Source organism: Alligator sinensis, unplaced genomic scaffold (genome assembly GCF_000455745.1).
Source record: "Alligator sinensis unplaced genomic scaffold, ASM45574v1 scaffold7_1, whole genome shotgun sequence".
Lineage (NCBI taxonomy): Eukaryota > Metazoa > Chordata > Crocodylia > Alligatoridae > Alligator > Alligator sinensis.
In genome coordinates this window covers 5,218,165-5,238,239 of record NW_005841843.1, presented here as the reverse complement: position 1 = coordinate 5,238,239, position 20,075 = coordinate 5,218,165, and the positions used below count along the sequence as shown (strand labels likewise).

The window sequence follows — 20,075 nt, the reverse complement described above, 5'->3', positions numbered from 1 at the left end:
CGGGAGCCGCGGGGCGGGACGGGACGGGGCAGCGCGAGTCCCCGGCGTCTCGGCCCCGCTTCCCCCTACTGCCCTGCCGCTCCTAGCTCACCTGGGAGGAGTCTAGCTCGGGGCTCCCCGTCTCAAAACCGTCCTGACTTGAAGCCACTACATGGTGAGCAGGCGCCGGGCACTGGCCGGCCGAGCCGTGGGCCAAGACCTCCTGGTCCACGCGGGGAGGCCGGCACCGCACTTCATCATCCTCTGTGGACTTGGTTCAAAGCAAGGACAAATGGTGGCTTTTCCCCATCTCACCTGGCCTGAAGAGTCTGGATGAAATCTTTACCCTATTAACATGACTAATTCCCCAGTTGCTGCTGAAATTCATAGGTTGTGGGGAGACGTTTAAGCGAAGACAGGAAAAGCCAAGCCAAGCCAAGCTGGAGGGATGCAATTGTGTTTCCAGGAAACATTAAAAAATCTTGGCTGTCAGGGACAGGATTGTAATGCGGGTGAAGTAAACTGTATGGTGGCATGCAATGCCATCAAAGCAATGAAAGCAACACTCCAGGGACACAGCCGACTTTCTAGGACAAAAGGAACTACGGAAGTGTAGGTAGGCACCCTTCAACCCTGCACCCCAGCAATTGTAGTTTTACAGAACAGTCCAATTGAAATGCTTGTAAGGAAGTTTCAAATAACTAAACAGTGATAATGCAGTGGCAATACTGACTGGTTTTTAGGTGTGTATATATATTTAAAGTCTGTCTCATAATGAGGAGCTTTACTTTGAAAGACGGGCTGTGCTGCCCATAGGAAATTACATTAACTGAAACCTCAGTAGCTTGTTTTGCTTTGTGCCTTTGAAAGTCAACAAATTGCATTAGCAAGAATTGGCAGTGCACAAAATTGCCTGCTGATCTGAGGGCTGAGCTACATGTAGAGCTCAGTACTGCATCCCTCGGTAGGGCTAGCAAATCTACCGGGAGCTTTTTCATTCTGCAGCTTACTGATAATAAATCACTTCTTAGGTAACTATCTTACCAGCTGCCTATGGAACTATTAATAGTGGTATTTGTTGGGTTAAGGAATAGGTAGAATAGCTAGATTTAATTATGAAAGACTTTATAATGTCATGAATTCACTCCCATCTGGCTGGCTTGGACTGGTTTATTTTTGTGCTATGGGAGTATCAATAAACTATGAAACTGGTTATCCTTCTTGCTAGTTATTTGGCACTTAATATTCAGCAAGTCTTAAGGGCCATCAAGCACCGAGAGAAATTGATCCTCAACTCATGTATTTATTCCCATTTCACAGTTGGGTAAACCAAAGCACATAGAAGTGACTTATCTGAGGTTAGAATTGAGGGGATTGAGGTCCCTGTTGTGTAATCCAAACCTTCTGGCAGAGATTTTCAAGATGGGGATTTGAAGTTAGTGGGCTGGGTGATGGTCTCACATTAACATTCAGTTCAAGTTAGGTACCTGGTTCCCCTAGGCTCTTTATAAATCAGTGCAGGAATGACTGCCTACCCCTGTGTCTTTATGTGAAAAAATTATAATCTTTATAATCTACCTATTTTTAAGAAAGCAGCAACAATCTTATTTGGGCCCCTCCAAAACCTAGTTAATGATATCTGACCTAATATTTTTTGTTTTTCTAATTGGGGGGTGCTCTGTGCGTAAAGGAGAAGTGCTACACTTAGCCCTTCTAGTAATCAACCTAAGGGTATCATTGTCCTAAGGATTATACTTTCAGAATCAGGGTAGTTGAATAAGGCTGCCACAAAGGATTGGGATGGGACAAATTGACCCCAAATGGAGATGTATAATAAAATTTTGGAATCGCTCTAATTTGCATTAGAAGTAATGTTGCAGCTATTAAATGAACCATTAGGTCACATTGGACACACATAATACACTGCAACACATGCACCAACATGACACCAAAGTGAGAATGGAAGATCAGATCATGTTGTGTTAACCTCAATTTCACATGTAGCCAAAATCCTCCTGGCAAACTCCTGTCCAACTTCTGCAGTCAAGTAACAAATGTTTTTGATGGGATAATAAAACATTTAGTTTTTATTTAATTAGGATTATGCATTAGTTAAGTGCATACATTTAATTTGTTCCCGTTCTCATCTATGTGGGCTAATGTTTTATGATGGTGTTACAGGTCATGAGCGTTTGGCCCATTTTTTCTAAACTGGTCAGTGCAAACAGTCTGTTTTAAAGGCATAAAATTCCAACCTTGAACATTGGTCAGATGCTTCATTAACACATATTGACTTAATAAAAAGAATCTGCTTAAGATGTGACACTTTGCATAGCTGGAGGCTATAATCTAATTCATGATAACTCCCTGGAACAGCATCTAGCCCAGTACTTTTTCAGATTGGTATAGAAGGGAATTGCTTTTTTAGCTGCTGTAGCTTGTGGGCAATTTAAATGCATTTTTACAGATACAAGAAGAAATGCAGACCAATGGTGGTATCAGAAAGAACTAATACATTTTTCAGCAACCTGACCCCATATCAACCCCCAAGTCAACTCCACAGCTGCAAGTGTAGCCAACAATGAAACCATCCAAGAGACTGCACAAAGAACCTGTCAGCTAGTTTGCTGATGGGGTAGGCTCATGTGGTATAGGAAAAATGCATTCCAGAGTTTGGCATCTGGCTGTTGCAGCTGCCAAGCACGTCCCATACATGTCGACTCCAGTTCTTGAGCATATGGAGGAGGCTGGGAAGGACAATAGACTCAGAGCTGCCAGTGATGGGAAGCAGCAGCAACAACAGATTAGTACTGGGACACTTTGCTTTGCTGTTTTATATCAAGTCGGTTCCAAAAAAAGACTTGTTTTGTGTGAGTTTGTTTTTTGCTGTCATAGTACGATTAGTGTCTTAAGGGAAAATCCTTCACATATCAGCAAGGGATATCCCTTTGGAATTATTTCTGTTTCTCTTATTACAAACGTCTCATACATTAGTACTACAGGTAAAGTTAGAATATCAATCCTATGCTATTTATGTTCTGCCCTTTGAACCTGCCACGATGAGCTGGGAGTATTGAGCGAATCTGTTACTTTTCTTTACCAGCTTCCTATGTAATTCATTACACCTAATGGTGTGAAGGAAGTCTTTGGCTTAATTGATAAAGGGTCTGTGAACAGAAAGCTCAAGAGTTTTTGCATGTGTGCCTGGTTTGGGTACAGTTTCAAACTTAAACACACCAAATTCTCTTTCCATGCTGTAGTTTAAAACAGGAATCTGAACCTGTTATAATAGTAGATTTTGGCATTAAAAATACTTTATTTCAGTATGTAATATCAAAGTACAAATGGCCATTCACGTTGCTTATTTCCTTGGAATACTTTATCTTGGACTAATATTAGACTATAATTAGTCTGTTTCATGCTTTGTTTCGGCTTAGTTTCATGGTTTGCCTTTTCCATGCTAGCCCAGAACAATCTTGGATAGAAAATGCTGCAAAGAGAATGTCTCAACCAACACATTTTTTTTTCATGGGCACTTAATAAGAATATTTTATGGTTTTTTTAAAATGTTGGTTAGTGTAGTGTCTGTTCAGTTTTGGACCTCATATACCTGCTAACCCCTTCAAAATGTTGGTTACTTGATAACCACTCTGTATAACTCTATATTATAATAAGAAATGGAAAACTGGCATAAGTTACATATATATTATTTTGTTTCCCATAAGAATTTGGCAACCTTTGGCCCAAGGGAAAAAAGCTAACTTTAAAGTGCTGCTAGCAGCCTCTAATCTCTGATTGACTAATGAGGCTTGCAGGAAATGGGGATGTTTCAACTGCTTTTAAATATTTGTAAAATCAAACTTATGTAGCGTGTGAGGGGGAGTTGACGCACTGAAGGTTCTCTGGTATTTCATGCTGCATGCAGATAATACTGTAAGATCTCTAGAAAGCTGTTTTCCTCAGAAGCCACTTCTGCTCAAACCAAGCCTAAAGGGGAGGCTGTCATTCCATAAAATTTGCTGTGCCAGCTCTTCAAAGGTCCTCCCATTTCCTGCTGCTATTGGGAAAGAGCTGACTCCTCCCCAGTGATCATCTGAGCAACGTAAAATGAATCCCTTATTACGAGCACACCTATTTTCAAAGTTAATCAGTAAACCTATTGATACCCCTTGGTATAATACTTTTGTAAATAGATGTGGGAGAACAAATTCTAATTATTAATGAGGTTGGTAGTTAATAATAACTAGTACATTTTTACACCTTTTTGTTAAGAACTGTACAAATAAATTGCAGGTTCTGGTATCCTTATTACAGATTAGGAGAGGTAGCATGGCCCTGAGGTAGAGCAGAGATTAGAATCAGAAATTCATGACTGTTTTCTGAATAAACCACTAAGCTGTGCTGTTTCCCTGATTGAAAATCATATGGGCGACCTTTTCAATAGGCCAAGTAGGTGTAAGAAGATGGACTCTGCTCAGCATAGACGGCTCTTGGAGTACAATTTAGACCTAACTGCTTTTTAGCAGCTCTTTTATTCATTTTCAAACACTGTGCAAGTTTACAGGACTGTCTCCATAATTCTAGTGTTGTTGTGAAACCAGGACTTGTTAATTTCTTGTATAAGCTCAATAGTAGTCAGTGCCCAAGATGGATGGATTCATCCTGTCCTATGCTTTGAAGACTTTTGTGACTACTGCTTATTTTTAGATGTTTGCATTTCTTATTCCTGAGCTACTGGAGCTCTTAGTGTTCTTCCACCAGTAGGAAATTCACAACACCGTTACCAAAACCACCATGTTTTCTGTTGTTCATCAAAATTCATACACCATCATGCTCAATGCTGTGTCGTTCCAAAGCAGCCTGGCAGCTCACAGTCTCATGTAGCTCATGCATATCCTTTTATTTCTTCCTCCTATGACGATTATGGTAATCATAATTTTGATACTGGTTTCTCTGGCAATTTCACTAGATCATAAATTCCTACAAGACCGCTTTAGGCTGGACATAAGAAAAAATGTCTTTACTGTTCGAGCCCCCAAGACCTGGAATAGACTCCCTCCAGATGTGGTGCAGGCACCTACTCTGGACTTATTCAAGAAACGCTTGGATGCTTATCTTGCCGGGGTCCTTTTGAACCTAGCTGACTTCCTGCCCCTGGGGCACGGGGCTGGACTTGATGATCTTCGAGGTCCCTTCCAGCCCTAACGTCTATGAAATCTATTAAATCTATGAAGTGCTGAGCACCCATTTTTCATTTGTTTTAATTTTCATTAAAATTAGGAGGAGTTTCTCATTGATCTTTAGTAGCACCAAAACAGATCCTTTACAGCATTTTAGTTGCTGTTTCCAGCAATGAAATAGTCACTATCAGAACATTTTGAAGTGATTTAACTTAGAATTATCTGTAGGGACCTGGCAGAAGTCTGGTGGTTCCCATATGTAAGTCTGATAGCAAAGGTGAAGTTATTAGAATTTAAGAAGCTTTGGAGAGTAATGGTTGTGGGAAGTGTTGTGTCAAAAGACCTGCAGCAGCAGTGAAAGCTTTACCAAGCAGTCCTAACCAGGGTGGATTTGATTTAAATTAAATTGATTTAAATCATAATTTCAATCGCTGTTCAGGAAGCCTCAACTGAATCCTTGTTTTCTACAAAGTGCATTCTTATTGTTTGATATCCTTTATTCATTTTACTTCTTGAAACTTTTCAGTTTTAGAGAAAGGTAAGGACTTGATTATGGACATGGACTTGCAGAGAGACAAGAGGGCTGATGGGTAGGTAATCATGTCTGTTATCTCTCATCACCATATACTGCTGTTAGCAAGGATTTTATCTCTGGAGACACTGAGAACTGAAACTAAGCATCACAGAAATGCTAAATGGGCTCTTCTAAACCAGTGGTTCTCAACCTTTTTCCTACCGGGACCCACGTGTAAATATCCATGGCCTGTCCCAACCCACACCCACCTGGCCCTGCTGGTGCCTGACCCGCAGCCCCCTGGCTCCCTCCAGCCCTGCTGACAGTGCCCCCAGCTGCCCCCATCCTGCGCAGGCCAGAATGTAGTCACTGCGGTAGCTCCGGCTCATATGGGCAGCAATGGAGCAAGTCTGACCGTGGCATGGGTTAGAGGAAGGAGGAGGAAAGGTCTGTGGCACCCCCCTGCCCTGGGCTGGGGCTGCTGTGCTGCACCAAGCAGCCTGATCATGGTCCTTCCCACCCTCTGAGCAGCATCTCCTTGTTGCCCTGTCCATTTGAGCATGGGCACCAGCCCTGGTGCTGCCAGCCCGGCCACGCAGCTCTCCCCCTTACCCCACTGGAAGGGGCAGGTGCCTTCCCGCCATCCTCTGCCTTGCCACAGCTTGCAACCCTTGAAATAGTCTTGCGACCCATGGGTTGAGAAACGCTATTTTAGACTGAGCACTGAGTCTCATTGGGTAGAGTGGTTTTCTTTAATATTTTTTACTAATCTATAAAGGAGCCTCTGGGAACCCCATAAAATTGGGCCCCTAATATAGTCCATGGTCTGTTGTGGCCTATTTATAAAACTTTTCTAAAAAGGTTACATGAATATATTGTCTCAAATAGCATATGCTTAGAAGTTATAATCTCTATCCCATGATGATATCTTTGAGCTTTATCTTAAATTAAAACTATCTTTATACAGCGTTGGTTTTTTTAAAGTATCTTAACAAAAATCTGAATAAATAATAAAAATCTGATTTAAATAAAGACATCAAATTTTTTACTTTAAAAAAATCATTGATTTTTATTCACCCTGGTTCTAACCTTCTCTGAAAAGGACTGCCTCTAGTCAGGAAAAGGTCATTTAGTTTCCAATCCGATACACAAATGTAGATGTTAGTAATTGTAGATGCTAGTAATTGTACATTGTCATCTAAGCTGTCATTTTTTAATTAGTTTTTCTTGATTCTGCTTATAGTAGAAACAGCTGCAGTTTTAGAAGGAAACACTGGATTACTTTAATTTGGGAAAACTATTTAACATTTCTGTGAGAGAGTGCTCTTCCATTTTCACTGGAACCCAGGTGTGCTTGGAGTAGACAAGATGTAAAGCCCTACTGAAGATAAGGCAATTTAGATTCTGGGCTTGCCTAGGATTGGCTGTGAACTGGTAGCTTGGGTGAATATGTATAAACTGCCTTCTCTTTTGCAGGACTTTATCTTAGGTTAGCGAACTCAAGACCAAGCCTCTTTTTCTTTTCTTTAGTGAAGACGATTAAACCTTTTCTTCTCTTCTTTCCCATATTGGAGGAATGTCATTTGCAAAACAGTGCCAGTGTGCTATCACTTTGTTCCTGCTTCTTGCTTACATAATGTTATTCTCTGATTAAAGTTTGAGTTGAATTGTCTCCAGGCCTTACACATGAACATTAGTGTGAGCAGCAGCAATGATGTGGGTAGTCTGGGCTTGGAGAAGAAAAAAGCATGTATATCATATTCTAAAGATAGAGAGGATGCATCTGGTTTGTATTTCAAAGACATGTTTTTATCATTTCAAACTTCCTCTTTACCTGAAGTTGAAAATGGTTGCAGAGTTGTGCATTACAAAGTCAGTACTATGAATAGAAATTTGCTGTAACTAATCAAACAGCTAATTTACATTTATCACTGTAACTGATTCAGAAAGAGAGGTTGCTTTGTGAACAGGAAGACAATAAACTTATGGTTTCATAGATGTTAGAGGCTGGATGAGACCCTACAGTTCATTGGGTCCAGACCCCCTGCACTTGGGCAGGAAAGACTGCTGGGGTCAGATGATCCCAGCAAGATGGGCATCAAGATGCTTTTTGAAGATCGCCAGGGTGAGTAACTGTACCACTTCTGCGGGGAGCATTCTTTACGCTCGACTTGTAAAGAAGTTTTTCCTTATGTCTAGTCTGAAGTGATCTTCAGTTAGTTTGTGCCCATTATTTCTTGTCCTCCCCCAGGGGGCCTTGATGAATAGATGCTCCCCCAAGCCCTGATGTACACCCCTGATATACTTGTAGGCTGCTACCAAGTCCCCTCTGTCTTCTTCTCCAGGCTGAACAGTCCCAAGTCTTTCAGCCTCTCCTTGTATGACCTAGTCTGTAGGTCCCTAATCATGCACACGGCCCTCCTATGAACTCTCTTGTACTTCTCCACATTCTTCCTGAAGTGCGGTGCCCAGAACTGGGCGCAGTACTCCAGCTGCGATCTCACCAAGGCCAAGTAGAGCGGGTGGATGACATCCTTAGCCTTGCTCAAGATGCCTTGGCAAGTGCATACCAGATGCATGCCAACAATTGGTAGATTGCTAAAGATACTTAGGTGAATTGTTTCACCTTGTTAAACTGATAATTGTCTACTGAATACTACAAGCAAAGTTGGGCAATGCATTTTAACAAATCAACATACAGAATGTCTTCAGAGTTCCATTTTTGGACAGAAAACACATTTTAGGAAACTAGATTTTGAAACTCTCATTAAAGCCGTGCGTGAGGCAAGCCTTGGCAGCTTGGTTGATATCAGAGTTGTAACTAAAGAACTAGCAGAGTCCCCAGACAGAAGAGTGCAGTCTGCGTTTCTTCTCCTTCACAGTAAACAGTAATTTCCAATATTTGTGCAGTTTAGAGGCTGCTGGTATGTGCTCTTCCAGAAGCATACTAAACATGTTTACATTTTTAAGGGATCTGGTGAGTGTTCTGTAATTCTGTAAGGTTATGTTTTGCTTCTGCTCCTGTGGGAATGTTGTAGTATTGGTCATAGAGCTTTATTAATTGCCACAAAATGAGCAGTTGATTCCTGACATCTGTTGTACTGAAGTAACTGCCAAGTGGAACTGGTAGTTGGCAAGGAAATAAATATTGAAAGACCCTAGCAACAGGTACTGTAGACAGCTCTCATTTCCAATAATGCATAAGTAAAGTTCTGTTAGTGTTGTAGCAGCTCTTTCAGTCTAATTATGGTATTATCTGATATATTTGTCCTAGTCCTACCATCGTGTCTAAGGATCAGAATGCTTGGTTGGGCATTGATATCTTAGTAACTGGATATATGTATCACATGCCATTTTTGATTACTCATTCAAAACATATTAGAGATACTTCAGAACATAAGACCTTCACAGATGGATGACATAATATGCAGTGGTCAGTATGCAGCGGTTTGTTTGGTGTACCTTCTCCATAGTGGGATGAAAGCTAGCAGTGTGTGTATTTGTTTGTTTTTTTAAATGTCATTTTTCAAAAACATGCTAATAGAAACCACATACACAAGATTCCTCAGAAATTCATTTTCTTGGAGTTATACGAAATAAGTAACTCCATTTTTATGGAAGTCACTAGTCTTATGGATCTGTCAACCTCCTGTTAACCTCTGAAAACTGACCTTTGTGTTTTTATATTTTATTACAGAAATTGAAGCCAAAGAAGCCTGCGACTGGCTGAGGGCTGCTGGCTTTCCTCAATATGCTCAGTTATTTGAAGGTACAGTATGATGATAAATTACCATGTGCTGCATTTCTTGTATACCCCCTCCCTCAAATAAGGCAAGGGAAGGCAACATTAATTCAAAAAAGATTTTTCCAGTCATGGCTAAATTCTGACTACAGAGGTAGAGTGCACACTGCAACATCAGCAAAAGCTAGAGTGTTAACCCTTTGACAGCTGCTGCTGTTCAGCCAAAAACGACTACCAGTTCAACAGCACCCTGAAGAGTGAACTCTGCCTTTCAGTTTGCTGTTTCATTCCAGCAACTTGCAAGCACCCCCTCATCCCAGCTGTGGAGTCTCAAGAGAGTTCTTACTGTTAGATGATTGTGGATGTAAGATGTCATTTTGTAGGCAAATTTATGTTTTATACATGTTCAATATATTATACTATACAATAAACACTCTCTATTAACAAAAATGCAATGCTCAAACTTGGTGAGATGCTTAAGTCTCATTGAGATCTATAAAATAAGCCTAGAAAGTATTGTCAATAGATTTTGGAGGTTTCTCAGTCTGGGAGGGCAGATATCAAAATCTGGGATGGCGGGTATATTTTGTAGATCCCATTAAAGCTCGAGTAGCTGTGTAGTGGTCCACACCTTTTTATATTCAAGTTAATAAAAAATGTGTTTCATCCTACTTACAGGCAATATTAAAACACTATTTTTAAAGGCAGGTGCATATGAGACAGACAGACTGAAAGTAGAGATTTTATTCTCAACTTTATATGTTTTAGCTTATATGCTTAATTTGTTGACCTTAATGCAATCCAATGGCAGTGTCTTCAAACATTTAGCTTCCATCCAACAATTACTCATGTGTATGCAAGTAATCCCATTGATGGCAAGTAGGTAAAATTACTCAGGTGTTGCTCTATGGAGGATTGGGACCTTAGTTAGATGTATGACCTGTGCAGGAACAGATCTATAAAAAAATTACTGTAGTTTTATCCAGATTAAACTGAAATGTCAAGCATAGTCTTAGTTTTTTGGAAGATACTATGATCCTTCAAAAATTATTATAAATAAATATTTTGTATTCACAGACATGCAGTTTCCTATTGACATCAAAACTGTGAGGAAAGATCATGAATTTTTAGATCCTGATGCTATTGAATCTCTATTCAGGTAAATATAATAATTTTGCTTCAGCCTCTACACACAAGAAAACAGCTCCTATATTTTTGTGGGTATGGCTTTTTCTGGTTTAACAGGTTACTCATGGAAGCATATACCTCATAAAATCTCTTAAGCACACACTTAAGCACACCTCATGATTTAAAAAAAAAAACTTAAGCCCATATTTACCTTTTATGTACATAAGTGCTTTCCTGACTTAAGGCCTGAATGCCTATCTGTAGGCTCATTATATTTGTTGCACAATTGGCCCCTTGAAAGCACTCTACCGCCATGGCCAAACAAAAGAGTACAGCTGCAGAGCACTCCAATTGCAACAAATTAACTGTCATTATATGAGGGTTCAAATAAAGGCACTCCAAAGCAGAGCGCCTTCGTTAACTTCTGTCTGCTCTGTTGGCTGGGCTGAAGTAGCTCAGTTCCACCCCTGGTGCTCTCTTAGGATGGGAGGGGGAGAAGGCAGGGGAGGGAGATCTGTTCTGGGGTTTGCCCAGCCTACACTAGAGGGAAGGGGGGAGTGGATTGGAGCCCCCTCAATGTGAAGGGCTCAAATCCCACCCCCTCCAGCATGGCTGGGTAAACCCCAGAATGCACCTCGCTCCTTTTCCTTCTCCCCGTCTCATCCTGAGACAGCTACTATCTTTTGGGTTGGGAGGGTTGGTCTAACTCACGACACTTTCTGTGAAGCTCCATGGGCTAGATTGGGGAGCTGCACTTCTGTCTGTGCCTTCTGTAGCATAAAGCATCAACTTTATTTTATCTGTCTAAAGTGTTGTCTACAGGGAGTGAGAATACTTCTATCACTTTGTTTAGTGACCATCAGAACCATATGTCAGAATTATTAGTTGGTGGGGTTTTTAGGGTTTTTTTGCTGGAATTAAAGCTCTCTTCCACATCTAAATCTTACAGGTTTGTTGTTTGGATTGTCTTTTTTTGCACTTCCAGAGAAATGATACTGTAAATTACTAGCAAAAACAAATTGCAGTAATTAAACACCACATGTTTGCTCTCATTTTTCTCAAGAGGTTCTTGAGTAAGAGATGAAACCACTGTTCAAATGCTGACATCTTGCCAGAACTTGTGTAGTACACAGGTAAATTTGGTTTGTTGGTGCACAGTAACTCTCATCTGTTTTATGGACTTCCCCCACATGGGAGTGCTAGTGTAATTACTCATGGTGCATTTTTTTCCTCATATCTTTTTTTTTTAAGCTTTTTTTATTCATGTGTGGTCACTTGTGACCTGTAGCCCATGCGTGGCATGGTATGGGCTTTGCCCACATCTAGTAGCTGATACAAATGAGCACATAAATATTTGCAGCAAGTGAGGGCCTAAGAGTTACTCCTCTAACCAAAGTGCTAGCAGCCCATAACTTTAATGTACTTTTACACTGCAAATTTGCTATGTGAGCCAGTGGTGCCCTCTGACATGCTATGCAGGTTATTACCTGGACAGGAAGCAACATAGTTGCATTAAAATGTTGCTGCAGCAGGTACCCCCATGAAACAGCATAGTGTATTCAGGGGTGCTGTTGCCTGGCACAGTGCATTTGCAGTGTCAACATGCACTTAGTGTTAAAGTGCCTAAGTTCATGTCCTGCTGTTGCCCTTGTCTTGGAAGGGAAAGGATATTGTGTGTGTGTGTGTGTGTGTGTGTGTATGTATGTTTTCTCAGGGCAGATACTAAAGATTATGAAATTATCTGGCATTTTCATTCATACTGTTGCTTTTCTTTAAATTGGATTGTTTAATCCAGATCATTCTTTTCCTTCCACCCATGGGTAGTCCCACTGATGTTGAAGGGGTTGCTCATGTTTTTAAATATTTGGGCTAGTTTGGGTCTTTTCTGAACTTGCAGTTTTCAGTTTAAGTGATTACAACAAAAAATAAGATTATCTTAATTGCCATACCTAATGTAAAAAACTGCCAGTAATCTTTTTAAAAAATAATTTGACTCTCAATTTCTTCTTTATCAAAATCTCAAAAGGTTTTAGTGTCTTCTATATGATTGACAAAGCTCTTTCTAAATTTGTACGAAATCACAGTATAGTATATTAATTATTGTGACTTCTTTTTTTCCCCTCAAATGTTGCAAGGACACAATTGTAGCTATGAGCATCACACAACCAGTGACCTCATTTGGTCTTGGGGCATTTAAGGAGCCTGGAGCAGAATGTCAGTTGTTGCTGACAGATCTTCAGATTTCTTTGAAGATTTCAGGACCAGTTCAGACAATGTCTGCTTTTAGTTAACATTATTTGAGTTAAAACTTTAAGTCTTTTTTTTTTCCTTTTCTCTAGACGGTTAAACACACTAAACAAATGCGCAGCAATGAAAGTGGAAATAAGTCGACAGAGGAAGAGGGTATGCCTCTAAACTGTGTTTGTTTTCTCTAAAACATGACTAACTGGTATTTAAAATGCTCTGTAAATTGCAGGTCCACATAAAGATGATCTGTTAAGGATTAACTTTTTCCATTGACTTTATTTGTGTGGTCAGGGAGTTAACCTGTCATAGGAAATGCATACATTTGTGCCTAAGAAATTTAAAGGTACTGTATGAGCATAATCCACAAAAAATTCTATGCAATTTTCATTTCATAGATTAGTCAGCTAGTGCACTTTTTAATTTTAAAAAAGGTTGTTTATATAAAAAAGTACAAGTTTGTGCCCATCATTGCCTTGTTAAATGAAAATTCAACCAATTTGGGGCTTTGGATGTATGTGAGGTTACTAGAAGCAGGTCTGCCCTGCAGCAAGAACAGCAAAGTTTTTCCTAAAGCATGCCCCAGCAACCCATGCTCCCAGGCACAGTCTGAACACACAAGTGCACTTGTGAGTAAGCTCAGGGGTTCCCTTCTACAGCTGCTCTCTGGCATACTACAGATTAAGGTCTTGAGACTGACCATAGAAGAAAGGCCTGATTGTCATATTTCCAGGTTAGGAGTGTGGGCAGGTGGGGCATGTTCAGGAGTGTCTACATCTAAACGCACTGTTACCATGATGTTGGCATACCCATTTAGTTTTCATGTCCATCCATTCTTTGACACTTCCAGTTTCTCTTTCTCAGAAGAAAATGGGAGAAGCAGAGGATTTACTTTAACGAACCTGAATTAAAGCTATAACTTGCCTTGCCTACCTTTAGGATTTGTAAACTGTTTCAAATTAGCTAAAGGACCAGTCAGGAAAAAGCAACTTCTTTTTATTTAAAAAAATATGTTGAGATTTTGAAATGTTTTGCTTTCCATATTGGGGAGGAAGAGGACACCAGCTCTCCCCTGCCCCAGATGTCCTAGTTCCCTAATGGTTAGAGCATCTATTCAGGATGTGGAAAGATAAGTTAAAGTTCCTGCACCAAATTAGGCAGAACTGGAATTTGAAGCCGAGTCTTTCAAATCCTAGGCCAGTGATAACTCTTTCCTTAATCAAAAATCTTAAATTTTGATCCCTGGCAGATGTATTGACAAAATTACTTTTCACAAACATGTTCAAAAGGCTTGGTTTTGTTCACATATGGGTAAAAAAATCACATTGCAAAAGCTCAACATTTTCTTCCAAGCAGAATTTGCATCTTCATGTCAACTCTGTTCTCTCTGGTGGTAGTAAGTTGACTAAAATGTCCAGAAGCTTAGATCTCTTTCTGCCCCTAAAACACTTGATTGGAAAGTATAGCTCATGACAAAGAGCTTTCAACTGAATGTTGTTACAGTAGATAAAACGACATATAAAAGTACCCAGGGTTTCAGAAGCAAATATAAAAATTAAATCTCCTTTTTTTATTATGTCTTAGATATTTTAAAACCTGCTGGACTTTGCTCCTTGAACTGTACTTTCTTTATTTTAAGAGTGATGAATCTGAAGATGAGGAACCTTGTGCAATAAGTAACAAATGGGCTTATGAGAGGTGCAGTCAGAGGTGGTCTCGTCTGGAGAGCCTAGACGGTTCCCCTGGAGAAGAAGGTTCTAGTGCATCAGTCCCAGACAGTCCAAGACTTAAGAGCACCGGTAGTGAGGATATATCCTTTTCAGACCACGGAGGGAAACACGATGCGTCCTCAATCCACAGTACTAGCAGTGGAGACAGTGACATTATTAGCTTCCCAAAGACTTTTGAAGATATTGAGACCAGCAGAAGTTCCTCAAGGTGTTCCTCGAGTAAAGTGGCCTCACCTGATTCCACCCTTAGTGGGTCTCCTTCGCCCAGTGAATTCTTAAGCATCATCAGTGAAGAGAAGTTTTTGGACAAGCCACCGCATAAAAAGGGAAAGACCTTTCTAAAGAAAATGGAGAAGCTGCGCATAAAGAACACCAGTCTGAAGAGAGATGGTCACTCAAAGGTTAAACCCATAATAAGTGAACCTGTTCTACTGGAAGGACTTGATGAAGAAAAGCTAAAAAACTTTAACTGTGTGAATATTTGTGACCTATCAGATAGTCAGATGAAAAAGAATTCTTCCTATTCTCCCCAGACTTGTAGCAGCAGCAGCCCGTCTGAAAACAGTAGCACAGTCAGCACCCCAAGTCCTGTTATCAAAGTCAGGAGTCACAATAAAAGAGGAGGGATGTATGCAGAGGATTTTGATTCTAGTAAGCTCATGCTGTGGAGTGATATATCTGAGCAAAACTTAAATAACGAAATAAATTTGCAGGCTAACCAAATGTTTCAAATACCGCAAGGCCATAAGCCTGGGACATTCCCTAAAGCACTTACAAACAGTTTCCTTTCACCAATGGACAATACTTCCGTGAACTGGAGAACTGGGAGCTTTCATGGATGGAGAAGAAATAGGATTAGAACCAGTTGTAAGGACTCTGAAACCCCCGCAAGCCCTCTTTCATTCACGGATAACAGGCTGAGTATATATGACAATGTGCCCAGCATACCTTTTCATCTAAGTAAAGTGGAGGCAGAAGTTGGTGATGACGATGTTTTTTCAGAACTCGACAATGTTATGGAACATGTTAATGGGCTCAGAAGGCTGGTTAGTCAGTGGACTGAAAAGTTCTCAGATGATGGAGACTCTGACTTTGCTAATGATACAACATCTCCTTGCCCATCCTTCCCTAAAGAAATACACCTTGAAATAAAGCATTCAGAAGGGAAAGCAGAAAATCTGTCCACAGTTGAAGGAGAACAAAATTGCAGGCACATCGGTGACCTGCCATATGTAACTGACTTGGAGACTGGATCCCATTCTAGCAGGTCAGCCTCATTTGTCTTGGCAACTCCTTCCCCCACCCCCAACCAAGCCTTCCCTTCTGCCATCCTCTCAGTTTAAAACACCATTTTTTCCCCCCGAAATTATGGGAAATGTAAATCTATTTTAAAGTTGGGTGAGCCTGTAAACTAGTCAGATCCAAGCACCATTGAAATCTAAGTGCTCCTGTCTCCTGGTGCTAAGAAGCCACTTAAAGCCCTAGATAGAAATCCTGATTTTAAATATCTCTTTTTTAAGCTTTTTATATTGCTGCATCACTTTTCAGATGAGAGAAATCGGCTTGGAAACACCAGGACGTTTATTAAGTTGATTGTCAATAAAAGAGTTTTTAATAGGTGTTCAGCTGTTTTAGGCAAATAGCTGATAATGTCAATAAGAACTTTCTTTTTAATCCAAGCAATATTTACTCCTTAGGCACATAAGACGGCACTGGTCTACAGAAGAGAGTGGAAACTTGGAAAACCTTTCTGTGCAAATTGATAACCAGTCAGCAGCCCATCTAAACCGAATTCAGAAACTTGCTTTGTTGAAACTCACTGCTTTAATGGATAAATATTCACCATCCAGCAAACAGGGCTGGAATTGGTAAGTTAACAAATATTAAAATGTGCCACTTAAGGAAAAGTGATGATTGGTGTAAGCAGGTGGATTTCCTACAGTATCCAGCCTCTACATATATAGGATGCTGTTTGCTCCTCACTGACTTACTGGAAGTTTTGTTTTAGATTTCAGTGAGGTCAGGTATAAACGTGGGTTAAAATGTTCCAAATCTCTCTTCTGGGTGCCAGCTTTGTTGTTTATTTTAAATGGTCAAAGCTTTGGTCTAAGCTTTCTCACTAAATTTGCTTGTTCTGTAGGATTTTACTACAGAACCTCTGCTGTGGCAAAGGGCACTGTCAAATGAGTGTGCTAGGGATTAATTTCTACCTGCACAGCCCCTTAAAGAGCAATAATGTAGCTGACTTTACTATCGCACTGGGCACCCTGCTAATGAGTATGCCCAAATTGGAGAGATTACGCTTAGAGCTTCATTAAGACTTCTGCATCACATCCATTTCAGGCTGCCATGCTTAACCAAAGTTCTCCTTAGCATGGTTCTTCAACAGTGTAGATATATATGTTCAGAGGGAATGAGCAAGGCCAGAAAGAGATGGTCAAACCCATCCTCCTCCTATCTGGGCTGGAAATTAAAAATGATGATAAAAGCCACCAACTACTGAGAGTGACCTAACAGACAGGTGGTAGCATATCATGCAAAAACATACTCTGAACAAAATTTAAGTTGGATGCTAACCTGATGTCATTCTAGGATATGTATCTTAGTGCTTTAAGAGACTTAAGACACATGAGTCTGCTACTGTATCTCTCTTCCGTTGCTCTCTTCACTATATGATGCCCTGATAGCACAGCAGTATTTTGGGAAGCAAGAGAGAGAGTGTGTACATTTTCTCAAGAGTATGTGAGATAAGCTGTGGGGAGAGGGAAATGGTCTGTATTTCACTGAAATGAAAGAAGGCACCTAATGGTTTGAATGTATCTTGTGTTTCTTTTCAGGACTGTTCCAAAGTTCATTAGAAAAATAAAAGCCCCTGACTATAAGGACAAAAATGTATTTGGGGTTCCGTTACTTTTAAATGTTCAGAGAACAAGTCATCCACTTCCTAGGGGCATACTCCAGGCCATGGAGTACTTAAGAAGACACTTTCTTGACCAGGTACAAACATTAATCAAACCTGAACAGGACTTGAGGGACCCTAGACAACATTTCAGGGATGAGGAACTGCTAGAAAGCCAACCACCAATTTTTATTTTGACAAGGCAAAAGAATAAGAATATTATTTCATTCCCATATCTCTTGACACTGAGTGGGAACAGGCCTGAATGGATGTCCTACCAGGATACCAGTATTGTTCTATTTTAGGACTGCCTTTTTTTGCTGCTATGTAATCCTATCTGCCCTTTGTTCATAATATCTGCAGTTGTTCGTTCACTTAGCAAATGTGGAAGAGCAAACTGTCCTCTCTTGATAGTATTTTTAATAGTAAAATACAAAATCTAACATGTTGCGCTGTCACTTTGCTCACTGAAAGCAGCACAACTTATTGGAAACATCCGCATGCTCATTTTGATTTGGATTCTAAGAGTTGGGTTGTATCTTTCTTTTTGTCCCTTGTTAAGGCTATGGTACTAAAAGCCTTTTCTGTACCCCACTCACTGTTACTCACTAATAAGCTGATTGATGTCTTTCTGAATTAGTGCTCTACATTTCTTGGCTGGGATGATCTAGTTGGGGATGGTTCTGCTTTGAGCAACGGGTTGGACTAGATGATCTTCTGAGGTCCCATCTAACCATAATTTTCTATGAGTCTATGATTATAAAGGGCATGCTCTATGCCAGTGGTGCTCAACCTTTTAGGCCAGATGGGCAGTGCCCAGGCCATCCACAGGCTAGATCTGGCTAGTGGTCCTGATCCATTATGGGGCAATCACAGCAGAGGGTTGCCCAGCTCCAACCTGGGCATGGCCTAGCCCCAACTCAGCCCTGTTGGGGGAGTGGGGAAGTGGGCATGACTCAGCCCTGTGGGAGAAAAGGAGCATAGCGCAGCCTCAACCTGACCCGCAGGGGTGTGGCCCAGCCTTGTAGGGGGAAAGGGAGATTGATGTGGCCCCACCAGGGAAAGGAGTCATGACCCAGCCCCAGCCTGGCCCCCACAGGGGGAAAGGAGTGTGGCCTGGCCCCATCCAGCCGTGGGGGCAGGGGGCATGAATTTTAAGCTGTATTTAACATTAATCTGATTACATTTTTGTACAAAAGTGGAACTAAATGTCTTCCACAATATCTAGATTTCTGAACTTCTTGGTGGATGGAAATGTGGTTCCTGACCGACCCTAAAAATAAGTTACTAAATAGCTGGTTCAGCACGTAATCCTTCGCATAATCAATTTACCATATTTTACGGTGTATAATTCGACACACTGTATAGGTCGAACCTATATTTTCATACAAAAAAGTTGGATTTTTGTAGATCCGATGTATCAGTTGACCCCGCCTGACCAGAGGGGTGTCAGTAGGGTGACTGGGTGGTGGGAGAAGATGGTGGGGATGATGTGCAAGGAACTGGAAGCCTGGGCAGGATCATGGGAGAGCTGGCAGGCTCTGGGGAAGTTGGATCAGGCCCCTGGTAGCTCAGGCAGCACATGGCCTGCTGTCAGCCTGTCTGGCTGGCCCCAGGGAGTGCCACCACCACAGAGGGAAGGACCAAACACCCCTGCAGCTCAGGGGCTGCCTGGCCTCCCAGCAGCTTGCCCCCCAGCTGCAGGGTTGGGGGCAGGCAGGCTCCGCCAAAAGCAGGATCAGGCCCCTCACTGCTTCTGCCTTCAGCAGGCTCCTGAGGCCGGCAGAATGCCTGGCACTGCCTGAGAAGGGGCTGCCTCACCCCATGGGCAACACAGGGTGCCTGGGAGGGGTTGGGGGGAAGGCCGGCCCTGCCCAACACCTCAACCCCCACTCCCACCTAAGTCCAACACCCCGTGCTGTCTATGGAGCAAGCAAGCCCCTTCCAGGTGGCTCCAGGCATCCTGCCAGCCACAGGAGTCTGCTAAAGATAGAAGTGGTGAGGAGCCCAATCCTGCATTCAGTAGAGCCTGCCCCCCCCAGCGGTGCAGGTCCAGGCAGCTCTGCTCGCAGGGGACAGTATACAAGTCGAGGTGGACATTTAAAGGTAAATATATTGGCTTTTGACTTGCACCCAAAGGGAAGGAGAAGGCTTGATTATTATTCATTAAGTTCTCACATCTGTCTATCCTTTCTTTCTTTCTTTCATTCTTTCTTTGTTAAATAGGTTGGTCTGTTCAGGAAATCAGGTGTTAAATCTAGGATCCTTTCTTTAAGGGAGATGAATGAAAATGACCCAAGCAATGTATGTTACGAAGGCCAGTCAGCATTCGATGTGGCAGATATGGTAAAGCAGTATTTTCGTGATCTTCCTGAACCTATATTCACTAGCAAGCTCTGTGAATCCTTCCTCCACATCTACCAATGTATGTACCTTTTTAGTTGCCTGAGTTTCTTGCACATATAGGTCGTTGTTTTGTTGTTGTTTTGTTTTTATTTTGAGTGTTGAAACTTAAACTGCTGGAACCTACTTTCCATATCCCTCTCCCCTGCTGCCCAAACTTGCAAGCAGCTATAAACTAGTACTTGGCATTTCTGTGTCTGAAATGTGCTTGACTCCTACAATCAGCGGCTGCTTTTGGAATTATTTGTGTTTTTGG

General features: G+C 41.4%; 1 protein-coding gene across 5 annotated transcripts in view; it reads left to right on the top strand.

The window, feature by feature from the left end:
* LOC102385979 (rho GTPase-activating protein 7-like) overlaps positions 1-20,075 on the top strand; it is a 177,311-nt gene that overhangs the window by 140,507 nt on the left and 16,729 nt on the right. For 4 of the 5 annotated variants that reach the window (XM_025205714.1, XM_014520768.2, XM_025205707.1 and 1 more), the window contains exons 2-8: positions 9,371-9,442; positions 10,493-10,574; positions 12,883-12,946; positions 14,427-15,784; positions 16,215-16,385; positions 17,355-17,514; positions 19,643-19,841. In XM_025205714.1, coding sequence (XP_025061499.1) covers positions 9,371-9,442; positions 10,493-10,574; positions 12,883-12,946; positions 14,427-15,784; positions 16,215-16,385; positions 17,355-17,514; positions 19,643-19,841 — 2,106 coding nt within the window. Of the gene's footprint in view, positions 1-14; positions 596-9,370; positions 9,443-10,492; positions 10,575-12,882; positions 12,947-14,426; positions 15,785-16,214; positions 16,386-17,354; positions 17,515-19,642; positions 19,842-20,075 lie in introns of those variants that run through there. The other variant, XM_014520774.2, reaches the window with a different exon arrangement.